At 38.1% G+C, this 24,046-nt stretch overlaps 2 protein-coding genes across 6 annotated transcripts in view; one reads left to right on the top strand and one right to left on the bottom strand.

The window, feature by feature from the left end:
* Positions 1-318: 318 nt before the first annotated feature.
* LOC134744643 (protein FRA10AC1 homolog) lies at positions 319-9,083 on the top strand. Of its 3 annotated transcripts, XM_063678537.1 has the most exons (5): positions 346-452; positions 3,503-3,781; positions 6,315-6,474; positions 7,646-7,876; positions 8,221-9,083. In XM_063678537.1, exons 2-5 carry the CDS (start codon positions 3,509-3,511, stop codon positions 8,289-8,291), a joined length of 735 nt encoding a protein of 244 aa, XP_063534607.1. In that variant the 5' UTR covers positions 346-452; positions 3,503-3,508; the 3' UTR covers positions 8,292-9,083. The 3 variants fall into 3 exon arrangements, with proteins under 3 accessions (XP_063534605.1, XP_063534607.1, XP_063534606.1); XM_063678535.1 differs by lacking the exons at positions 3,503-3,781; positions 6,315-6,474; positions 7,646-7,876; positions 8,221-9,083 and adding an exon at positions 538-3,467 and having other exon boundaries at positions 319-452; XM_063678536.1 differs by lacking the exons at positions 3,503-3,781; positions 6,315-6,474; positions 7,646-7,876; positions 8,221-9,083 and adding an exon at positions 521-3,467 and having other exon boundaries at positions 354-452.
* A 114-nt stretch (positions 9,084-9,197) lies between these two features.
* Positions 9,198-24,046, bottom strand: part of LOC134744567 (cytosolic purine 5'-nucleotidase) — a 30,682-nt gene continuing 15,833 nt past the window's right edge. For all 3 annotated transcript variants that reach the window (XM_063678407.1, XM_063678406.1, XM_063678408.1), the window contains 10 exons: positions 22,450-22,567; positions 21,588-21,683; positions 21,113-21,259; positions 18,405-18,681; positions 16,658-16,832; positions 15,311-15,533; positions 14,805-14,952; positions 13,561-13,715; positions 13,122-13,221; positions 9,198-12,227 (listed from right to left, as the gene is read on the bottom strand). In XM_063678407.1, the coding sequence (XP_063534477.1) occupies positions 12,054-12,227; positions 13,122-13,221; positions 13,561-13,715; positions 14,805-14,952; positions 15,311-15,533; positions 16,658-16,832; positions 18,405-18,681; positions 21,113-21,259; positions 21,588-21,683; positions 22,450-22,567 (1,613 nt within the window). In that variant the 3' untranslated portion in view covers positions 9,198-12,053. The remainder of the gene's footprint in view (positions 12,228-13,121; positions 13,222-13,560; positions 13,716-14,804; positions 14,953-15,310; positions 15,534-16,657; positions 16,833-18,404; positions 18,682-21,112; positions 21,260-21,587; positions 21,684-22,449; positions 22,568-24,046) is intronic.

Here is a 24,046-nt window from a genome sequence, read left to right as displayed (position 1 = left end):
CATGTTCTTAAAGTCAATAGTTAGCTTACTCCGACTCTAAATCCCCTCAATACTAATTATTGTTCGAAAAATGGCAACATTAGTCTATGGTTGAATATACTTTTTTGGAGTGTCGATTGATCAAAGTAATTATGTATACGGTCAAACAATTTCTTTTTACAAACTGAAACTAAAAAACAACGAAATGGTTTATTAAATGTTAGTTTCTAAAATTAATGTACATTTTTTAATCCTAAATTTTATTTTTTTCTAAAAACAAATTGTACAAGCATTTTTTTAAGTACTGAAACCGCTTTTGGCTATGCCCATGTAAATGAAATGAAATGAAAATGACAAAGAGTCGAAGACGCATCCATAAAGAGCAGGAGAAGTGCAGTGCATAATATTTTTAGATGTAGATCATATCAGTGTCATCTGCTTATTTATTATTTCAAAACGCGTACTTATAAAAGGTAAATAATCAATTTTATTATTTTCACTTATTGGCTTATTTATTGAGGTTTCTAAATCTGGTAATCAGTGAATACTCGTTTGTAGGTTATAGTAGTGCGAGTAATATGCAGAACAACCCCCAGGAGCTTTCATGGCAGGCGATTCAGGCTATCGTGGGGGTGAAACTTCCTCCTAACGTGCTGCGATTCGATGATATTGGTTTCCACCTCGTCAAAAATTCGGTTTCCAGTGCCGAAGACTCCGATTCGGATGTGGAAATCGTCGAAAATGACTGGGAGTCCGACAACAACGCGTCTTCACGTCCAGACCATTCGGACAACGAAAAGATGTCCCCGGAGCGGGCGCCGAGCGAGTCGCCGGTTCTACATCTCGTAGAGCCCGACAATAACAATTTGACCAAAGACTCATTAGATTTTAGGAATTTTTTAGAGAAAATGGATACCAAAGAAGTTTCTGAAGCTGATCAAGGGTCCCAGGTGCAAAATGACGACGCCGATAGTTCTAATGGGAATGTAATGTCAATAGAAAACTACTTGGAGGTCACCCTGTCTACCGATTCTGAGGCTAGTCATATGTGTAGCCAATGCAATCAGATGTTTCCCAGTGAACAACTGCTATCAGCACACCACTGTAGCGCCAAACCCACCGAAGAAAAGAAATATCCATGTCATGTGTGTGCAGAAAAATTCCCTAGTTACTGGGAGCTAAGAAAACACATCAACAGTCACTTTCCTGGGATGCTGGACTCAAAATCTAGTTTCTGCCACCTCTGTCAGAAGGACTACACCAAAACAGGTTTCATGAACCATCTGCGCAAGCATACTGGTGAGAGACCATTTGTCTGTGAACTCTGTCATAAAGCATTCTCACAGTCCAGCTCACTCTCCATACACATGAAGTTCCATCTGAATGTGCGCAAACATGCATGCACAGTATGCGAGAAGAAGTTTGTAACTAAGAGTGAACTGTCTCGGCATATGACTGTGCATACGAAACAGAAGTCTTATTATTGTGGAGTTTGCGATAAAGCTTTTACCCGCTCCGACAATATGAAAAAACATGAGAAAACCCATGGGTGATGGGATATCATGTATACTACGGTTTTAAACTGTGTTATGCATCTGTCATGGTACTTAGACTTTTATATTTTCTGATATATTTCCAAGCCTATCTTCTTTAAGTGGAAATACCATGAAGGATGCATTTTGCAGACAATTTTCCCATTCTCTAATTGCCAAAAACTTAGTCAAGTATGTTTGTTTATTTATAATTTGCATTGTTTTATACCAAATTGAAAAATCATGATCTAGTTCATAATTTAGTCATTATGGTGTGTTTATGCGAGTGTCCTCACTCTGGTGTGCTTCTGTAGTTGCTTTGTTTAGGTTAAGGACTTCATTATTTATGCGATTTATATATGCATGTTTGGGATACTTTAGTATAGTAGGAAAATGCCTTTTCAGGTGCTCTATAATAAGGTCACACATATCTCAATCCAAAGTTGCCTTTTAGATATGGTAAAGTGATATTAACTTGTGGGTAATATAGGTCAAATGTCCAAAGATTCAGATAGCCGCCAGCCTAATGTTTGCTTAAGATAGCTCAGGCCTATTGTGAAATGGGGTCAACACCACTAATCATTGTTCCTGTGTCTCTGCAAGAGCTTTAAATCTTTATATATTTTGTACATTTTCTAGAAGGTAATAAAAATATCACTTGTACTTTGTAAAGGACTCCCATGCCAAAATTTAGATAAGTGTTTTTTATAAGTGACTTGTGTCTGTGTTGTAACCAAAGCAATAATATTTTTAATGTGCCTATTCTATGCATACCTTTGTAAGGACAATACCAAATAATTTCTTAGAATATATTTATACATTAATGGATAACAATATTTACCACAGAAAATCATTAATTCGTAGTTTTAACCAATGTATTAATTAAAGGGGGATAAGTTTGCTAAATGAATATTAATGAGAGAAAAATATTGTAATGTTATCCCTTTGAAATGGTCTCAAGTAATTGTATGAATGTAAGCCAAGTGAACAAGTAGAATGTTAAAAATAGTTGGCTAATGTTTACCAGTTGTATAATTAAATTGACTGTAAAGAAACAAGCATCACAAAATTATGATTTAATTCTAAAACTGCTTTCCACTGACTGTACTTGTGGGCACACATTAGCTAGTAGTATACAGGGTGGCTAAAAAATAAGTGCATTCCCGTTGCCAGGGAGGTTTTGGGATTATACTGAGCCACTTTTACTATGGAACTAACAACGAAATCGCGAAAAAAAAATTACCCTCCCATAGAAAATGGACCAGCCAAAACGTATTAGAGCCAAATTTTTTTCCGCGATTTCGTGGTTGATCCCATAGTAAAAGTTGCTCAGTATAATCCCAAAACCTCCCTGGCAACGGGAATGCACTTATTTTTTTAGCCAACATGTATAAAAGGGTTATTTTACAAATATTATTGTCATTCAAATCCTTTTGCTGCATAAAACTTGCCTTCAAACGCCAAATAGATATTTATTTAGATGAAATCCCAAAGATATATTAGGTGTTTAGTTATTTTAACAATTGGCTATAAAACCAAAGCATTATATATTTGTGCCACTCTTTCAATTAACTGGTTGTCAATATCTTATAATTAATTAGGAGAAAAGCGGAGGTTAAATTAGGAGTATGGATTTATTATATTTTAATATATTTATTGTATTTAAATATTTAGATGTTTAACTGCATGACTTGTTTATAGAATAATAATTTAAAATTGAGCCAAGTGGAAAATACACAAAATCTACAAGACTGACAATAATATTCAGAGTAGATATTAACTGTGCACAAATGTTTTATTTATTGATGCGACATCAATGCGCTGCGAGCGCGAATGCACCTTGTTGTAGACTCAACATGACAATTAGAAATAAGATCCGTTTGATATGAATTATAAAACTGTTTTATTGAAAATGTAATAATCTTCGATTTTATTAAAGAGTTGTTTGTTTCAAAATGATGTTTTCTTTAATGCGTTTTCCCTTGTTCTAGGTTACAATGTCTGCGAGATTGCGTAATCTTAATCCGTATGAGCTACATAAGTACCTAGTTAACGTTTATTGTCTCAATAAGAAAGGCTCTACGACGGTGTTGGGTCGGGACACGTCCCGAGACCGGACCGACCTCGACGTCATCCGGGAGAACCACAAGTTTCTCTGGGAAGACGACGACGTTGCTGACACCTGGGAGCGACAGTTGGCTAAGAAATATTACGACAAACTCTACAAAGAATACTGTATATGCGATCTAACAAGATACAAAGATAACAGAGTAAGTACTAGTTACATTTTACAAATAGCAGCGGTCGTCAGGCTTCAATAGGATTTGTACCTAATGATGTATATTTATCCTGTATTTTCAATATTATTTATTTAATTAGATGATTAGTTTGCATTCTAATTAACGTAAGATAATGATTTACATCCTGTATACTTAGCCTTGTTATGTGCCTGGCTTTTGTTTTATCGAGGGTCAATTTATTTTAATGTGCTTGTTATTTTACTTCGGTTAAAAACGGTACACCAACGGCTTCCCATGAATAAGGCAACATTAAAGGTAATGTAAATTGAGTTAACAACAATAGTGTCTGCGTCCCCTATAGGTATAGCATTAAGGCTGGGGCCGCTCCCCTATGAACTATTGCCTTTTTTTCCCGCGAGACCTTTGTGTGATTTACTGGGGAGCGAGCGCAACAATGATCGCAGGCGCAGGCCGTAGTGCCTTTCGGACGAGCTAAATATAGAATAGGGTGACATTCTAAAAGATTAGCGAGTTGACAGCTAAAACGAACCAGTTTAAATGCGCTCCATTTGCGAATACGAATCCAGAGGTCACGTTACGCTGGTTTTTTTTAAAGAGTCTACGTGCATGCGCTCGCGCATGTGTTAGGAATCTGACAGCATACAGCCGCTACTTGAAACAGTAACGCACATCTGTCGGTCGGCGCTTTGGATAAAGGATGTTACGAATCAATGGGCGCAACCTGAATTGCTCGAGCGCGTACCCTCGCCTCCGCGCTATTATTATAACGTGCGCTAACGGAAACTTACAGCCTCCTTCTAATCGGTTGGTAGCTATTTATAAGAGCTGTTTACCGATGTTCTTCGTTATTTATATGTATAAACTGACGATCGTATCTACTACTGTTTATCTAGGTAGGAAGAGAATTTTAAATGGGTTTGGCATTTTTTTTGGCAGGTAGTTCAATAGGTATACTCAAAGGTATTATTACTTACTAAATGGTCTGAAACGTTTGTGTTCCGGAGAAGACTTGACTATTAGGCTAGTACGAGTAGGTATACCTACTTGAAAAATTGGGAACGCTTTTCCCACGTTAATTTGTAAGTTCAGTCTACCTATTTAATTTTCACCTCAGCAGCTCGAACAAGCCTACTTTCGTTACTCTTTGACGGTAGGGAGTGACGAATCTGCGACTTTCCTCACTCCAGGGAGTGAAACAATGTAGCTTTTTAATTTAGTGGAGTGTCGAAAGTGCGACTTTCCTCACTCCAGGGAGTGAAACAATGTAGCTTTTTAATTTAGTGAAGGCCAGGAACTGCCACTTCATACTTCTTTTACAAATTGTTTTTTTTCTCTGTATTGTTCTGTGTAATTCGAAATACATTTTAATCTTTAATATTTTCTCACTACTGAGGTGAAAAATTATATGTGCAACACGAGAGCAATGTTATTTTACATCTCGTGTTTTTGAGTCCCTCGCTACGCTCAAGATTCTAACTTAGAATCACTCGCTTCGCTCGTGATTATAGAATGTTTCGCTTTCTCGGAACTCAAAATAAACACTCGCAAGAAAAATCAACTTTACTCTCTTGTTGCACAAATAACTATTTCCATCTAAGAGGTCTATCTTTAGGTAGAGGTGTAGCTGTAGAGGTACTTGAGTAGGTATCGTTATGATTTTGGAGACGCGTTGGTTGCACGCAAACGGTCACTGAAGCGCGAAGACAATGTGTGTGAGAGAGAGCAATTTTACCTACTCTGAATTAGAATAAGGTAAGTAGGTACCTATAAATAGATTCTGAATCAATAGAAACACGAATTCATAATAAAGTTAGTAGGTAATGTTGGAAAGAATAGGTAAATGGGGAACGGAAAGGGTTGAATCAATCAATCTCTTTGCAAGTGCATTAGGCTGGTTTATACTTAATGTATGGTATGGTATGGTATGTATAATATTTAATCGAGAGATACGATACCTACAGAAACACAGATGAAGTATGGCTTCCAACCACTTTTCGAGCACGGTTGAGTAGACGGACTAGACCTCTATATAAAACCAGATTATGTGCTCTCTCTGTTTACGAATATTACTTTCTTACCGATGGGAATCCACAACGTCACGAAACTCATGCAATTCCAGTTTCTAGCTAGGCCACTGGAGACTTTATAATTGTACATGTATAAAATTCAAGGGACTAATCAGTTCTGTTGTATGATGAAAATAGTTATTTACGATACAAGTGCGGAAAAGAGGAAATTCGAAACGAGTGGCGATAAATTAAAACACGACCGCAGGGAGTGTTTTAAATCGACACGAGTTGCGAATTACCTATTCGCACGTGTATTGTACAACGTTAAACTTTCGACATATGCACGAAATATGCTCATTTACGCACTAGTGCGAGAAAGTAGCACCGTATGTACTGTAAAAAATATTTTTAGCAATTGTGTCCTCTTGTTGTACAAATAACTATTCTCATTCCTGACAATAGCCTCGTTACAGCCCCCAGCCTCAGCTCAAGTTCAGCTCAGCTCGTTATGCAGTTTGAATATGTTGAACCAGGTTGCACTCCGGTGGCGAGTGGAGCGCGAGGTGGTGGCCGGCAAGGGCCAATTCCAGTGTGGCAGCAAACACTGTACCAACGCCAGTGGACTCCGATCCTGGGAGGTAAACTTCGCGTATGTTGAGGATGGGGCGAAGAAGAATGCCCTTGTCAAACTGCGTAAGTCTTGATATAAAATTACCTCTCGTATTTTTAGTAAAGAACATTTTTATTTTGTGTGGTTCCATACAACAAACTTGTTTTTTTTATGCGCAATGGTACGGAACCCTTCGTACGCGAGTACGACTCGCACTTGTTGAAACACTAAATGATCCTAAAAGAGGCATGCGAGCCGCGGTTAACCGATTAGGTACTTGCATAGACAGGCTAAATACTTCAGATAAGCAGTAAAGCCCATTCCTAATAATAATAATGTAGAAGAGCATCTTCTTACCTACACACTCATAAACGTATCTAAAACCCAAGCAACAGGCCTTTTATTCCCACATGTAGGAAACTAGGAATATCTCAGAAGCCTGTTTTGCAATCCCAACGACTGCTGCCAAAGGCTAAATTTAGTTCACCGCCCAAAGTAAGGACTTGCCACAACCTAACGCTGCCATTTGGCTCTCGTCCAGGTCTTTCTCTAAAAGTAAAGGCTTGTTGAACCTTATTTTTATAGGAATAAAGCAGCCTTCGGTTCATTCGAGTGTGAGGCATCGGCTGAGAATATAACCAGCCACGCTACGTAGGTCGCAGTCGCAACCCACTGAGATATTTATTTTTAGCTTTTATTGTAGGTTGACTGAAATATCTGGATTTTGTGGGTGTGGGTTGTGGGTGGTTCTGGAACCACGCGAAGAAGGTTGGTTTAGTTGGAATGCCTTGTATAAATTTTTATGAAGATAAATATATATAATAATATATTCTATGGTTGATTGATAAAAATGCATGCCTGAAGGCACCGCAGTCTTTGGACTTAGGTACTTTTTTTGGATTGGACATGATATAGTTGGTCAAGCAAATCTTGTCAGTAAAGAACAAAACAAAACTATACTCATCCTTTTCTTTTGGGTGCTAGTATTAGTGAAGAAAGATAGTATGATTCTCTCTGTCTATGTTTGAAATGAGACAGTCCTTTGACAAACTATAGTTAAAATAAATAAAATAACATGTTCATTCTATAAATAATGATCCGCAAACCTAGATTATAGGCTCGTATTATCTTAATTTGAAGAGTTCAACTTTTTGTTCATAAAATAAAGTATAGCTAGCTTTAGATATATCAGTCTAGCAGGCACTGCATGCTTTTCCAACAGTGATTTCATTGGTATTATTTTCTTTTATCCAGGTTTGTGTCCAGAATGCTCCGACAAATTGAACTATCGATCAAAGAAGCGTGAAGTAAAAAGGTTGAAAAAGAGTCGCAAGAAGAAGAAAAAGCCAAAAGACAAAGATTCTTCATCAGAGAAAGAGAGTAGCGACGAAGAAGAATCGAGCGCGCCTAGTGAACCCGCGGAGCCGACGGCTTCGACTAGCGCCGTCGAAGCGGGGGCAACGAACGAATCCTCGTGGAAGAAAGGTAAGCCACTGATAGCGAAGGGCTTGCTATTTTTGCAACAATATTTTGAGATTATAAATTCGAATAACTATATGGTATATGGACGACACACTTTACCAAAATTTTTAGTATGCACAAACCCTTTCACAAAAAAAGAATTAATGGTAATGGTTCCTAAGGCAGTTTTCCTCTATCTTCAGTCGTTTCAGATTTACCCATACTGTCCCACTTTAAAAAAGTACTCTGTATACTTCTAGGTATATATGGGCCCTACTTACACTCGCAAGTTCGCAACTAATAAGTAGGTAGCGGTCTTGGCGTTCAAAGAATAAAAATGATTATTTTTAAAACGTAATTATTTTCAGGAGTCCAAGAAATTGAAGAGAAATCCCGTGAAGAAGAATTCGCAGAGTATTTAGAAGACTTATTGCTATAACGCCTGCGGCTGACTGGGCAACGTTGTCATTCCTGTTTCTGTTAAAGAGAATTTCCATCTATTAGCTGAGGGAGATTCATTAAAGCTGGTAAAAACGAATGGATAGAGTTAATTAAAGGGCTTTAACTGCATACTGCAACCCTGTAGATTAACCGTAGCGTAAGTAAAGCGTAGGTACATGCCATCTTGTGAATTAAATCGAAATCTTGACACTCGACGCCAATAAGCAGGTGCTGCACTTAGTAGAGCGTACCACAGCAAGCGTGCATAAACAGTAGTTTATGCACGCTTCTCTGCGCGGTGTAGAGTTTTCCACCATGTCGACTAAGTGCCAGTTGCACCATCCGCACTTGACAGACTGATCAACGACACTCGGCGCGCCGCGGCGGTTTACTGTGAAACTTTCCATACAATACAATTTAGCGAACTCTTTAACGATGACAGAGTTCGTGCAACCGACCCTAAATCGAAAACGTTACCTATACATGCGGTGCGCCAATAAACAGGGGGCTACTAGGTTGCCCCTACTGTTGTGGTACGCTCCTTATATACTAGCGGCCCGCCTCGGCTTCGCACGGGTTACACAAAACCGTAACCAATTAGACACCTAACCTAAACCTTCCTCAAGAATCACTTTATTGACAGGTGAAAACCACATGAAAATCCGTTCAGTAGTTTTTGAGTTTATCGCGAACATATTAACATACAAACAGTCAGACGTGGCGGTGGACTTTGTTTTATAAGGTGTAGTGATGCACCAAGATTGATTTGATGGCATTTGCATAAATAATAGATGTTATTTCGCTTTATTAGTTAGTTCATTATTTTGTACTACAGCTTTCCTGAAAAATCTGTTATGCATTATTTAATTACTAAGAAAAAATAAACCACTCGTTATTTTTCATTTATTTATTTTTTGCGATCTATAATTTCTACATTTGTGTAATTAGTAAAAAGTGGAATCTATACTTAGATACAAAACATCCCTCTTTTTAAACGTAATATTATGCTACATCCGAATAATAGCTATTTGTTCCTATAAACACACACATAAAAACAATCAAAATTAAATATTACATAAAGTAAACGCAATGTCAACACAAATAAAATCTCAATGATTTAACAAAAACTTAGCTTACAAAAAGAGGCCTAAGTATTTACAATAATTCGTTTCTTACAAAAATGTAAAAACAATTTTAATAGCAGCAATCAAAGAAATGCGAGTATGGTAAATAGAACATTATTAAAATTATAGCCTAATAGAAACTACTGACTTCTATTTACAGCTATAATCAACAACTTTTTAATCCCTGTTCCGTAAAAATGTAACGATACTCGCCACTGGCAAAACTAGTATTTACTATTTTTATGAAACTATTTTTTTTTTACAGGGACAGGGACTTTTTATTTAACCCTTTAAATCACAGCACGCAGCAACACAAAGAGAATAATTTAGTGGCGTCTTTTCTAAATGTTCGCCGTACCGTCTGCCTTTGAACGTTTAAGGGGTTAAACATTCTCCTACCTCTACTCTAGTCTATCAAATAATTCGCATTCACAATATTAAGGTTAGAAAGTATTATAAATTCATGGGTAATTGTGGAACAAATGACACTTTTTTTACAATATATAAGGTTTGCCATTAAGTCTAAAGTATCCCTTAGTCAAAATACAGGCAGTAACCTTAAAAACGATTTAAACGGTTCGTAAAAAACTACATATATGTAACTCAAGCATTTCAACATTAGATTTGATCCATATGAACAAGACTAGTCCTTTCACACAAAATATGGCCCCTAAATCTAAATGTTGAGCACTAAAATACAAATGGCGGTCGATATCTATTTATATAACTAATAACGTAATAGCACCCACAAGCTTACAGTATAACTACAACTGGGTACTTATTACAAATCACAATACGTCATCATCACCAGAATCAGACTTTTCCATTGCGGGAAAAACTTTTTTTTACAATTCTAAACGGACTAATATGGAATCACACTTACCGACTATAATTGAACGCCATTGCGATGGCAACAACAGCTACGGAAACAAAATTTATTTTTTATTTTTTCAAAAAGTTCGTTTTTAAAACTATGGTCACTACTCATTGGTAATTTTCGACACTCATTGTAGTGACAAGTAAGGTGACCAAACTTTAGGATTTTTTTGATAATTATTTAAATTATTTCTTATCGTGTATCAAACCCTACTATTTTTTATTCTACTAAATAACTCTTATTGTTGTTATGAGGTAATATGTTTACCTATCAAGCTACATATATGTTTACTCAAACAATCAACACTCAAAATGTTAACTCTTTTCCAGGCATAGTACCTACGATTTATCGACCACATACGCGCTAATAAAATTTCAACTTTAGCATTCCGATATAAGGTTCAAATTAGATTGCACTTTCGGGAAATGTGACATCTTCAACTGAATCATCAAAGCTGGATTAATTGAAAATTGAAATATATATGAATTTCTTGGGAAAATCTTGTAGATTGGTGCGGCCTGGAAAATGGTTAAGATTGAATTACCAAACGAGACTTAATTTTAATCCTTATACACAACTACATACGTAGCGTTTGTAATTCGAGCTGTTATTTTGTAAAATTACATTAGTCTAATCAGACTATCAGTATTGAGCTAAAAGCACTATAGAATGATTGACAAGAGTTTAAGGCAAGTTCTAAAGTCACAGAGTACTAAATTAATAGACGCGTCAAAAAGAGTTTCCCGCTCTCATGCACCACGGAAAAGAATCCGTGGCGCATGAGAGCTTTGAACGTCTATTAGTCTAGTTGTCTGTGGTTAAATATCTGAAAATATTAGTTGATGCAGAAGTAGAACAGTAATAAGAAGTTATTTTCTTTAACAATATTGAGATAATTTTACGGTACAAAGGTTGAGAAATATGTCGAGATCACCATCATAGTAGTGATTTCACAATGCACAGTGAGTCTCGAAATCTTTTTACTTTAGTAAGTATTAAAAAGAAAACGATGCATCACTTCTGCATAAACGCTACCAATGCTACTGCTACTAAGACCATAATATTGAAGTATTCGGTTTAATGTATTATTTCGTAAGATTGTAGGGACTGGTGTTTTATCCAACGCGCATGGGGAATTATTTGCATATTCCACAACCTCGTATACTTGTTCGGCTATTCGGCCGTCCTGACGCAAAGTGGGCCCCGTGTGAAAATTGTATATTTTGTAACTACAGGGGTGATTTCGGGGTCGCGTAGCAGGAGAACAAGACATCATACAGAATTCAAAGATGAGCCTAATGATGTCATTAATTATTGTTTATCGCCAATAATGATGATTATTTTTCAGATGACAAGTAGAAAAAAACAGTTTTGCATACAATTTGGTCACCCTGCTCAAAGTGACGTCTCGTCGCTTTCCATACAGCGTATCTCAAAAGTCATAGGGAGACCACGATTACTTAGTATAAGATTAATTTTACTTAAAAAATAGGAAAAAATATTATTATCTTTTAATTAAATGCTACCATAAGATAATGTGGATCGTTAACAGTCAGAAAAAGTGGTTTTGGATCCCGACCTAGAAATCACCCTGTATATTCGGACGTCAAGTCACTCGATTCCGGACGTCACCCGGTACGCCGTCCGCTCGGCCATTCCGACGGGAACGAGTCCCGCGTGTTGTCTCGATATTAAAATAGTACGGGTCGTGCCGTTCGATGTAGCTCGGTTAGTGGGTGGAGGGGAGGGGGAGGTTGGTTTATTTGTGCTTGGCCTGTTCGTCGTCGTCGGAGCAGTCCTCGTCGTGCGTGTGCGTGAGCCGGCGCGGCGTCTCGGGCCGCGCGTGCGGGACGTTGGCGCCGCACCCCCCGCCGCCGCCCCCGCCCACGCCCACGCCCCAGCCGCCGCCCACGCCCGCCGCGAAACGCACGTCCTGTTATTACAAATTACATTAGGTCAAATAGGTCCTTTTTAATGACGGCTCGCTGAATTACACATGTTACATATGGGCTTGCATTTTTCAAGATAATGGGCTATTTTAGAAAGCTTAAAAAAAACTACACTAAACTTTACGCATATACAGGCTATCCTTAGCCATTGGACAAACCCTGAAATCCCAGGTAGGGTTACTTCTCAGGAATGCTCTAACGTTAATATTTTTTTAATTAGAACAAAAGATAAAAAAATAAATTTTCAAACAAATTATTTCCAATAATCGACAACAAAAAGAAACAGACTGTATTAATCATTGGCAGTGCTTTTGACAATTTATTCTAAAATGTGCGACAAGCGGCAATGATGACATTTGTCAAAAGTCAGAAACTTATTAGTGTCATAAATAAAAAAGATAATCAAAAAGGTCGAAGATAATGTTATACTATTTATTTCCTCAGCCGGGCACATGATTGGCGCGAGAGTATCTCGCCGCGACATAGACTACCCGTCCCTCTTTAATTCACACAGTTAGTAAAAGACGGGTAGTCTATCTCGCGGCGCCCGCGGCGGGTCCTTGGAAACAGGTTTGACATGTTTTTACAGGTTATGTATGTATGTATGTATGTAAACACTTTATTGTACATAAGACAGATTACAAACACAATAAAAGAACATAAATATATACAATGTACAAAGGCGGACTTATCCCTATAAGGGATCTCTTCCAGTCAACCTTTGAGCAATTACGGTTACGGTTATTTAGTACGAATAAACATGATAGTTGCATCATTTACAGTTTATGCTAGTGGCGCCCCCTACGCAAAGTTTTGCGTAGTATAATATTCCCTATTGAGATGGAACCGTCCAAAGTCGAGATTGTAATAAATTGTACCTTAGCGTCCTTGGGGTCCAAGTTGGTGGCGCTCTGGTCGTCCGTGTCGTCGCCCACCGACGCCAGGCTGTAGGCGCGCACGGCGCTAGGGTGCCGGGACCTGTACAGTACACATCCGTCTATTATTAACACTTTGTAAGGTTTACAGACTTATGTCAAATGTAGATTTATTCCTACAATTTACATATTTGTTAAAAATGAATAATACAAATTTGTCGCTTATTATGTTTTCTGGTACAGAAACTTGTTAAATTTACAATCTTGTAAGTTGTCACTGGTAATAGTAAGTTTTTATAACACTAAACTATCGCAAAAAAAAAAGAAAAAATGAAAATGAAAACGATACCAACGATGGTAAAATAATGAAATTTATAATCGAGTTAGACCCGGTAATGACATTAATTATTAGCAAGCTTTTAGATAGAGTCGTGACCGTGACCTGTCGATGGTGGGCGCCTCCAGCGTGAAGCGCTGCTCGTGCGCCACCGTGGACTCGTGCGGCATGAGCATGGCGGGCGCGCGGAACATGTAGCAGAACGGGTAGTACATCAGGTTCAGGAACGACGCCGCGTACAGGTCCGCGTATCGCACCACCTGCGATGTTACATTACAAGTTTACAACCATTTACTAATTACATTAACACGGTACACGTTATTTTAACAACCGTCACGGAACAAATATTACTTAGCTTAAGAAAACAACACATGTGATGTCAGGATGTCACACATCATCAATGTTAGGCCTAAGGCATTATCTAACCACATTTATTAACACTCATTTAAGACCGCTTAGAAAGACAGAGCAGAGAGAGAATTCGAAAGATCAATCGGAAAGGAATGTGACGCAGGAATTTCGGTTCCAATCACATACGTACTAAATTGATCGGGCAGCTCAAAGCGTGATAGCTTCAACTCCCGAATGAGAAAGGGAGGAATCATATTGACGATAGGGACCAGCTTCTCGTTGTGTTTAGTTGTAGAGCCATATGTAGAGCAAACTTCACATAAAGTATTACCTGTGATGAGAAGGTGTGTCTGGAATCAGAGCGGAACAACGAGCCGAGCATACCCTGACGTCACGGATCGTCATCCGCAACTTATAATGTCCGGTTTCTCTTTTGTATACCCAGAACTGCAAAAGTACATGGCCAATTTAGGAATGAATTCCATTCATAATGTGTCCATCCAATTCTGCAGTACATGTTGTAGAGCCTAATGTAGAGTAAACGTCACATACAACCTTGCCTGTGATGAAAAAGTCTGTCTGGAACCAAAACGGAACAGTGAGCCGAGCATACCGTAGGCTAAATCCGGCAAACTCTTACTTGTGATGAGAAGAAGGTCTGTCTGGAACCAGAGCGGAATAGTGAGCCGAGCATGCCATAGGCGAGATCCATCATGTGTGTGACGTCACGGATCGCCATCCACAACTTCTAAATGTCCGGTTTCTTTATTAATTTTATTATGCATGAGTTGTAGAACCATATGTAGAGTAAACGTCACATAGAGCCTTACCTATGATGAGAAGGTCTGTCTGGAACCAAGGCATACCGTACCGTAGGCGAGGTACATCTTGTGCGTGACGTCACAGATCCCATCCCACGGCTTCCATATGTATGGCTTCTCCTTTGTACATGAGTTGTAGAGCCATATGTAGAGAGCACATGTCTCATAAAATCTTACCTGTGATGAGAAGAAGGTCTGTCTGGAACCAGAGCGGAACAGTGAGCCGAGCATGCCATAGGCGAGGTCCATCTTGTGCGTGACGTCACGGATCGCCATCCGCAGTTTTGAAATGTCCGGTTTCTCCTTTGTGCTCGAGTCCAAGTCTCTGAAAATTAAAAATTAAAATTGAGTTTCGGTTTTCGTTTACATGGAAATTAATAATTTAGAGCAACCCGTCTGTAATTCAAACTTCCCTGTAAGTTTCATCAATCAACAGCAACGAAGCAGAAGATGTAAAAACAATAAAACAAATTGTGGAGGATAAAATGTGCCCACCTTTTCCAAACGATGGGCCCTACTTTGTGATAGGAAAAGAAATCAAGGCCAAGAAGCTTACGATTGTAGAATTTGGCCTATTTATGCTTGCTTTGAAAATGTGTGTTTGAGAATCAGTTGGAATGAGGGCGGACAGCTCGGTTATTATTATTGTCTAGCATACGACATATTCAGAAAATATGACTTACTTGTACATATCTCCAAGTTGCACGTCCAAACTCTGCAGTTGCGCGAACAGCTGGCACTTGTCCGTCCACACATGTAGCTCCTGCACTAGTTCAGGCACGATGAGGAAAGTGCGCCAACCGCCGATCTTCTTGGACTTGAGGATGTCTCCAAAAATGTGGTCACCGATGTACAGCACGTCCTTGCCTTTGGCGCCGATGAGGACGGTGAACACGTCGCAAGAACCTTGAAATATGAGGAAAAAAATTGTAGAAGTGGACAGTTGATGGGATTTGTTATTTGGCTAAATATGAAATACATATACTTTACTGTGCCTAATGGTGTAACAATAAAACGGGTGTAGTAACCTCCTAAGGCTCACGGTCCTAGCTAATTTAGTACCTGCTTATTCGGATCGATGAAATTTAAATCATAAATTTTATTTTCCAATCGTTAGCTTTGTTCATTAAATTTTCAAACAAAACAAAAATCAACTTTACTTCCTATTAGGTTTAAATCTCAGTACCAAATTTTGGAATTTCATTTGCATGGCTGTTCCTTAGAAGGGTAACACTAACACTGGTTTAATATTGGTTTACCAACATTACCATTGTTTGTCCAATCCAAATCCCATTTTATATAAGCGACTTCGACATACAAGTATGACAGCTATTATGCCGTAGTCCTATATGTGTGTACAGTGAAACCTAAGGTAAAATTCTGCATAAATAAGAATCAGTCTTAGAACATACTCAGTATGGCCAGCGCTTAGTCACGTGTTTATGAAGTGGGAACTTTATCATTATCACTCGTCAGGCTGACACCACATCACAGATATAACGACATGAATGATTTAATTCTGCTTGTGTGGCTACTGATAAAATGCGCGAACACAACACTATGCTACCTCTACACTCTTCTGGGAAGCTGTTTCAACTGGACTATTATGTTATGTGTAAGGAAGTTTTTTATTTCACTGGTAAAACTTGGCTAATCATTTTTGCACGAATCATTACGAGTCAACAAATTCATATCAAACGAAATAAAATTATGATTGTGATATGTACAACTAAACGATATTGGGTAAATCTACGCTAAGATTGTAATTATATTTGTAGATGTAAACATAGTTTTGACCTTTAAAAAAAAAACCACTGAGAGCAACCGTACTGCTTATTTGTTAGGTAATGAAGCTAAAATGACTAAGCAAGTACCTCCAGAGTAATCGAGTCTCTCACTCCTTCATACAAGGGCCCGACGTGGTAGCCCATTTTGACCGCCCCTGACCTAGCCCCTGATCGCCGAAGAAAAGCGGCTTCTTTGCGATCGATAACCTTGTCTTATTTGCCATACGATAACTAAGCAAGTACCTCCAGAGTAAACGAGTCCCTCATGCAAGGGCCCGACGTGGTGGCCCATTTTGAGCGCGCCCGTCCTTGTGTCGACCTGCCGTAGGGTTGTGCCTTCACCGAAGAAGAGCGGTTTCTTCGCGTCCACCACTATGTAGTCGAAATAAGTCCGCCAGTTTCTGTGGGGCTCGCCCGGCTAAAAAAAACAATAGGGATATTTGTAACATTTTTTATTTTTCAAAGACCCTTTATGCGCCTTGGGTATAAGTGCAACTTGCACAGAGCGCCGACGACTCGGCTACATGCCAAATTGGACTTTAAGTGTGAAACGCAATTTCAATTTTTATGGTAATAGCCTACTTTGATTTTTCTATTACAGTTAATAGACTTTATTAAATTATTAATAAAATAATACTTAAATATTTATTTATTGCACTGATCGATTTTATCATTGTCAGTTTTCCTTAGGTAACACCAAACACCAACCGACCTGTAGATTGGTAGAGCCTATTTTCTAAGCAACAAGGACTACAAATGTTCATTTAATCGTGCCAATGAATAGCGTAGAATTATGAAAAGCAGGCCTAGATCTAAATAAGGAAGACATTTCTGGGAAAAGGTTCAACAGCATCTTATGACCCGTAAAATTATTCTCATTTACATATTCATCGCCATTCAGGCCTCCAACGAGATGGAGCGACGACCTGGTGAAGGTCGCGGGAATTCGGTGGTTGCGAGCGGCACAGGATCGGTCGGAGTGGCGAGCCTTGGGGAGGCCCTATGTCCAGCAGTGGACGTCTATCGGCTGACATGATGATGATGATGATGATGATGACATATTCATCAGCAGTCGTTCCAAGTTCTCATTTCGTATGAGGCAACAAAACATTTTATATTAATCGCATGCGTCATGTGTCTTTAACCCGGCTTATAGATTAACGAATTTTTCAACGGCGTATAAATATCAGTTTCTTACATATTTTTAGGTATCGATATGAAGTAAACCGTAAACAAGTTATTCGTATAAATATCAGCTATATTTAGATAAAGATATGTAGTAAAGCGTAAACAAGTTATTTTCGGGCGACGATATGATATGAATTCCGCCGACTTAAATAGCCTAATAAAATTCAGTTAAAATCCCCGTGGATGTCGAATTGTAGACATAGTGTAGGAACCACGTTCTGAACATCTCAGAAAAAGGATTGTCAAAACACCGTGATGTCGCACACGCCATATATGTATTATCTACTATGTCTACTATGAGATTTACCTAACTACTAACTTTACTATGCACATATATATTATAGTCTGCCTCGTTGTTGCAATTGTAATGCTGTCAGAAGTTCCGAGAACACAATATGATGAACACAGTATGAATATTGTCTTCGGTTACCGCGACAGTTACATACTCATGAAATAAAACAATGAAAACGGATTATACGGATTTTTTACGGCGTAGCTTTATCGCGTATATCTTTGCTTAGAATAGTTGTATTGTATAACTAGAACCCTACGAACCCTAGAACCCTAGAACTAGAACCTTATGAACCGATTTTGCATGTACAACCAGCCTTACAGTTTATAGTTTATTATGGTTCATTATTTTAGTATGTGGGTATTTTTGCACATTGTAGTTTTTCCTCAGTCACCAGTTGACCACGAACGCTGTAAAGGGTTCGAAACGTCAGGATGTATACATTCAATATACGCGAAATAATCCGTTTTCATAGTTTTATTTCATTAACACAGTATGGTTTAAAATTACCTTCGCTCCATACGGGAAATCAAACAGATACGTCATGATCTTGTCCGTAAAGTTGTAGTCGCTGTTGGTGAGTATGAACAGCTTGGCCCCGCTCTCCTGGATCCTAGAGAGGAACATTGGCAGACGCTCGTCTCTCTTCAGATACAGTTCTAAGTTCTCTGTGGTCTTCTGTTTGAGGTCGCCGTGGATGTGGACGTAGTCGACGGCATTGCGGACGTCTTGGAAGATGGATTTGTAGGACATAGCTAGGTCTCCTGCGCGCACTCCGGTCTTCTCTCTATAAAGGATTTAGTAAATCAGTATAATTTATGTACGTTTGTAAGAGACAGAACTGATTATTGGCCTTATCTCGTTGAGAAAAGGTTTACGAACGGGCTGTATTTTACATAGACGGCGAGGATAGGCATCATAAATGAATGATCAGAATGAAGACGTAAGACGTCTAGGTATTATGGCTTAAACGCAGATGTTTCACATATTTAGAACAATCGGACACATTGATTTCTTTTTCCTTAAATTCATTACGTAGAATCAAAAAATATTAAGCGTATTTTTAGATCACCAGGTGTGCAGATATGATACTTTATATTATTCTGTTAATTATAAACTATAAAGAGAAACATAGATTATAATACTTATATCGTTAATATTGTAAATTTAAAATAAAAATTTAAATTTTACACCTACTCTAATACAGAGATGTTAATAGAGAACTAGCAATTAGCATGTATCCTTATGACATTTATAATAACGAACAATACCTAAACCTAAGCATTACGTACATGTGACGCAATAAAAATCCTTTAAAGGTTTTCGAGTAACAAGTACCTTGACAGACAATACCGGAGTAAAGATCAGCGAGCACTGTTGTTCAGTTTCAAGTACATTACGTTACGTTACGTTATATTGATAAAAAGTATTATAAAAAGTATTTTGAAAAGTGCGTTTTAAACTCGCGCAAAGAGTACCTACAGTACAGCCAACACAACGTGCGGTCTTAATATCTAATAGAATTCCCTAAATCAATAAAGCTTTATGTCCTTTATTATCTAAGAAGAACTGCGTGCTTAAATCATATCTAATGCGTAGCGCCAACAGAACAGTCTCCCTTTGGCCCATTTATTTGTGTGTGCCATTTCAGTCAAGTTAGAATTGTATTGAAAATTATAAAATTAGTCTGTAAGGTGCAACTCAAGCGCGTGCTAAAGCTGTTAGGAAAGTTGTAGCGTCGTGTTGATTGACCAAATTCGTTTACAACTTTACACGAGATCGGGACGTGACTTGTCGACACTTAGAAGAATGTTTAAGAGTCCCCGGCAAGCTCGGTTCTCCATACAAACGTAGTTACGCTCTCATTTTAAAACGTCTAGCTAGATTGCTCTGAAACTTTGTACGTACAATGGGATAAGGTATATGTCGGTTTGTAATTAGTTTATGTTACTTCAGATACTATAGTAAAAAAAATACAGCGAATTTAAGTTTTTCATACTGTTTGCTTTTGCTCTATTTCGTTTGTTTTATATACTAGAGCTATATAAAACTTAGGAGCTATACAGACCTAGATATACATCATGTCATTGTCGCTACCTAGCTAGTAGTTTAAAAAAAACTTTTGAGTGAATGTAGTTATATGTCAAATTATTTATTTAGAATAATATTTGAAACAATATTGCAGGTTTGTTAGAGTTAGACCAAGAGAAATCTGCAACGATTTTGACAGCACAGACTGTGCAAGTGTTATTTATACGTCATAATTAAATAGAAGTTTGAGGTTTAAAATAACACTTGCAGTCTGGACTATAAAAATCGCTGCAGACTTATCTTGTTCTAATTCTACCATTTAAAGAGAACGTAGTAGAGACCAAATAACTATTGAATGAGTTTCAAGACTGTAATTAGGTAATTCAATTTTGTCAACAGTTCCAATAAAGCGGCCCCTAATCTAGAACGGAAGTTGAGTAATGGAATAGCTCGCATGTCGATATTATGCAACAATGAGCCTGGTCCGGTCTGCGCTGCGCACGCACTTCCCAATTATGCTGTACCTGAGAGCGTGTCTAGCAATGTGGATTGAATGTCCGTTGAAACTTGAACCAGTCACGAAATACGTAACTAAACTTGTAGGTAGACAATTTCCGTATTGAAGTGAGTAGGGAATGTTGAAATATTAAAAGTATTAGTTACGCAAAATACCAATAATCGAAATTTTCATACGTAAACTTACAGGACAGGTACCTACGTAAGTGTATGTTACCGATAAATATAGCTAGAATAATTGACCCCACACAAAACCATTTTTAATTTTGTCTTTCAGTACTTGAAATTTGACTTATGTATGACAAAATATAAGGTCCGAAATGGACTTCAGAGCGACGCGTAACGCGTAACAATACTCAAGGGTCTCACTTTATTTACATGTAATGTAATTCTAGGTATATAATTATATGTAAATAGAAAAGGTACGACTGCTTGCGTGTCAGCTAGTCATCTTTGTCATAATCAGGCATCGTAAACTGCGAGCGAAATCCATTGAAATGACATATAATTTTTGACTTTGACTTGACTTGACTAAGTAACAACCCTAGTACTTCAATGGATTTCGCTCGCAGTTTACGATGCCTGGTCATAATAGTGATTGATGGATTGCATACATAACTTTTAGACAGGCTATGATAAAACAAAGCACAAATACATATAATGTCGCTTACCTGCTGTAGTCCTTGGAGTTAGTGAAGAAGTCAATCAAACAGGCGATTAGATACGTCTCGGGCAGGTTGAACAGCGTGTTCAATACATAAACTCGAGACTCGTCTAATGTCAAGAATTTATTTGGGTACAATTCGTATACTTGTGAACTGAAAAAGAAGTCAATACATTAGAATGTGGAAATGAGATTAAACTTGGTAGTTATTGGATGTTAAAGTATAGAATTGCCAATTAAAGAAAAAAATTCACCGCTTTGGGCAAGACACGAACTTGCGACCTTTTGGAACACCAAACTGATCGCTCTTAACCAAATGACCTACCGAAGCTTATTTGAAGAATCTTTGAGTCTCCAAATAGGTACAATACATTTATGAATCATATTAATGTTTCTTTGAAAGGGGACAATTTATAAAATTGCGAAAAAATTGGCAATTCCATAATCTTAACACCTATTATGTGAATGTTAATATGACTTACTGTTTAAGAAACTCAAATCCATGCACGCACACGAGAATGTTACCATAGGCATCTACCTTTAACAGGTTACCGTATAGTGTGTCGAACCACAGGCCTCTGAAAACATAAAGTATATATTAATTGTAATTGTAACCCATTATCCAATAAAAACTTCTCAGTTTTCCGATGAGAAACGCAACTGGTCACACTATAGTAACTTGTCCTAAAATAATCAAAGCTCAAGTTTAGGATATACATATTACGAAGAATTTATGTATATAATTAGTTGTGTTACCTATTGCTTATAAAGGTATATACGGGAAATTAACCCACATCAATAATCTAAAATTGGATAGTGTGTTTTCAATCGGAGGAACGAAACAGAACGTGTAAATCTATACGACCCGTGATTTAAAAAAATACTACTTTATCGTCAATACTATATTTTCCCGCCCTCTGCCTCGTTTATTTGATGGAAAATCACCAAAATGTTTGTACCTACATACATATAACGAGCTGGCTGGTTTAGGAGCTTATATACGGAATATCAAATAGTAACTCTTCTATAGAAAAAAAGACTGTATAAAGAAATAATAGTTTAGTCTGCCTCTAGTCCATGAGAAGACGCCTATAGATACCCAACGTTGATAATGATAATGGTTGATAATGATAATCTTATTTGTAGCTAAATTATGCTCAGATCGTTGGAACACAACTGGGGGCCTAGCCAAAATGACAATCGTTTGCAGAAAACGAAACGAAACACTATTGTATCTCTATATTAGTACGATAGAGACGGATAGCGTATCGTTTCGTTTCTCTGCGACGATTGTTATCTTGGCTAGGCCCCCTGTTCGTAAACTCAGAATTTTTGTATACATACCTGACTGGAAATGATGGATCATATTCGAATTCTAATATTTCTTTGGGGTATCCTTTGGTTACTAATCTCTCTTTGGTTAAATTGAATCCTAATGTTTCATACTGTGGCGATTTATATTCTGCAAAGAAAGTACAATAGGGAGTATTACTGCAATGTTCTGCCGCCAGAGTGCAACACTAGTGCACATCCTAAACCAAGTAACCTATACATACTATGCCGAAAACAATTTTTGACAAGTTTTCACTATGACATTGATGCATCAAGGCGGTTTGTTTACAGGTGGCCTTGGGTGGCCTACCGCAAAACGCGTAAATCGAAATTTCGTTATCTGCGCCTCTCTATCGATCGAATATGCAAGTGATAGAGAGGCAGAAACCGAACTTTCGATTTTCGTGTTTCGCGGTAGGCTCTGTGTTTGTATTAGTGACGCCCTCTACGCAGTTTTGCGTAATATTCCCTCTATTACGTTTAACTCGAGTTTAACAAAACAAAGACTTATTTTGTATAAAAGGTATTAAGTTAAAGAAAAAATCGTGCCCGCGTGTTTGACAATCGAACTAGATGGTGGCATGTTTTATGGTACCTAACTGAATTATCAGGTGTCAACTTTTGTTTGACCAAAGAAAATTAAGTAAGCATAGTGCTCACTCCATGAATCAGTTTTGTTACCAAAACGACTACTATTTTCGTATTCGACATCTAGCGTCAAGTAGCGGAATTATCAGCGCTGCTACTGATAATTCCACCGAAAGTAGATAAGTCGTCGCGATATGTTTATTATTTTTATGAAATAGGAGGCAAACGAGCAGACGGATCACCTGATGGTAAGCGATTACCGCCGCCCATGGACACCCACAACACCACGCTCTTTTCTTGAAGGTTTGAAGGTCATATCGGTCCGGAAATACCGCAGGCGACAGTTCATTCCACAGTTTAGCTGTGCGAGGCAGGAAGTTTCTAGAGAAACGCACAGTTGAGGACTGCCAACCAGGGACCGGCCCGCTATCCCTTATCGGGGTTTTATAAGGGTATTGCATAAGGCTTAACTCACCATACCCTTTGCCAGACGAAACCCTTTGTTTTGCTTTTAAAAACCCTTATATAAAGCTACCACATTTGAGTAATCGGTAGCCCAAATACCCTTAAAAAACCCTTATCATCCGCTCACCAACACCTTGCATATTGCTTATAAGGGTTAGCCTTATAAAGGGTTTCCCTTTTAGCATATAAGCGTGCTAATTTAAGTGGTCTACCTTGTTCATAAAGCACACATTACTTCGAATCCGAGGGATCGTCGGCGGCGACGGCGGCGTTCTTTGACTAGGCACGTATTTTCTTTCCTTTTCATACACTACCGTAGATATATACTAATCCTGTCTCTTTCACGCAAAGGGAAACCTTTATAAAAAGCGCTTAAAGATAAGGGTAACCCTTATTAAGAGCTAGCCTTATTTTTGGTTAGCTTTTCGGTAAGGGTTAGTCAAAAGTAAGGGTATGAATGGGCTTGCAGTTCAAAAGGGAAAGTCTTTCAATGTGTTAGCCGTGTTTAAGTGTCACCCATTGAAAGGGTTTTATCGCGGAAAGGGTTGTCCGGTCC

This window comes from Cydia strobilella, chromosome 10, assembly GCF_947568885.1.
Source record: "Cydia strobilella chromosome 10, ilCydStro3.1, whole genome shotgun sequence".
In the NCBI taxonomy this organism is placed as follows: Eukaryota; Metazoa; Arthropoda; class Insecta; order Lepidoptera; family Tortricidae; genus Cydia; species Cydia strobilella.
This window is presented reverse-complemented; position numbering and strand designations above follow the sequence as displayed.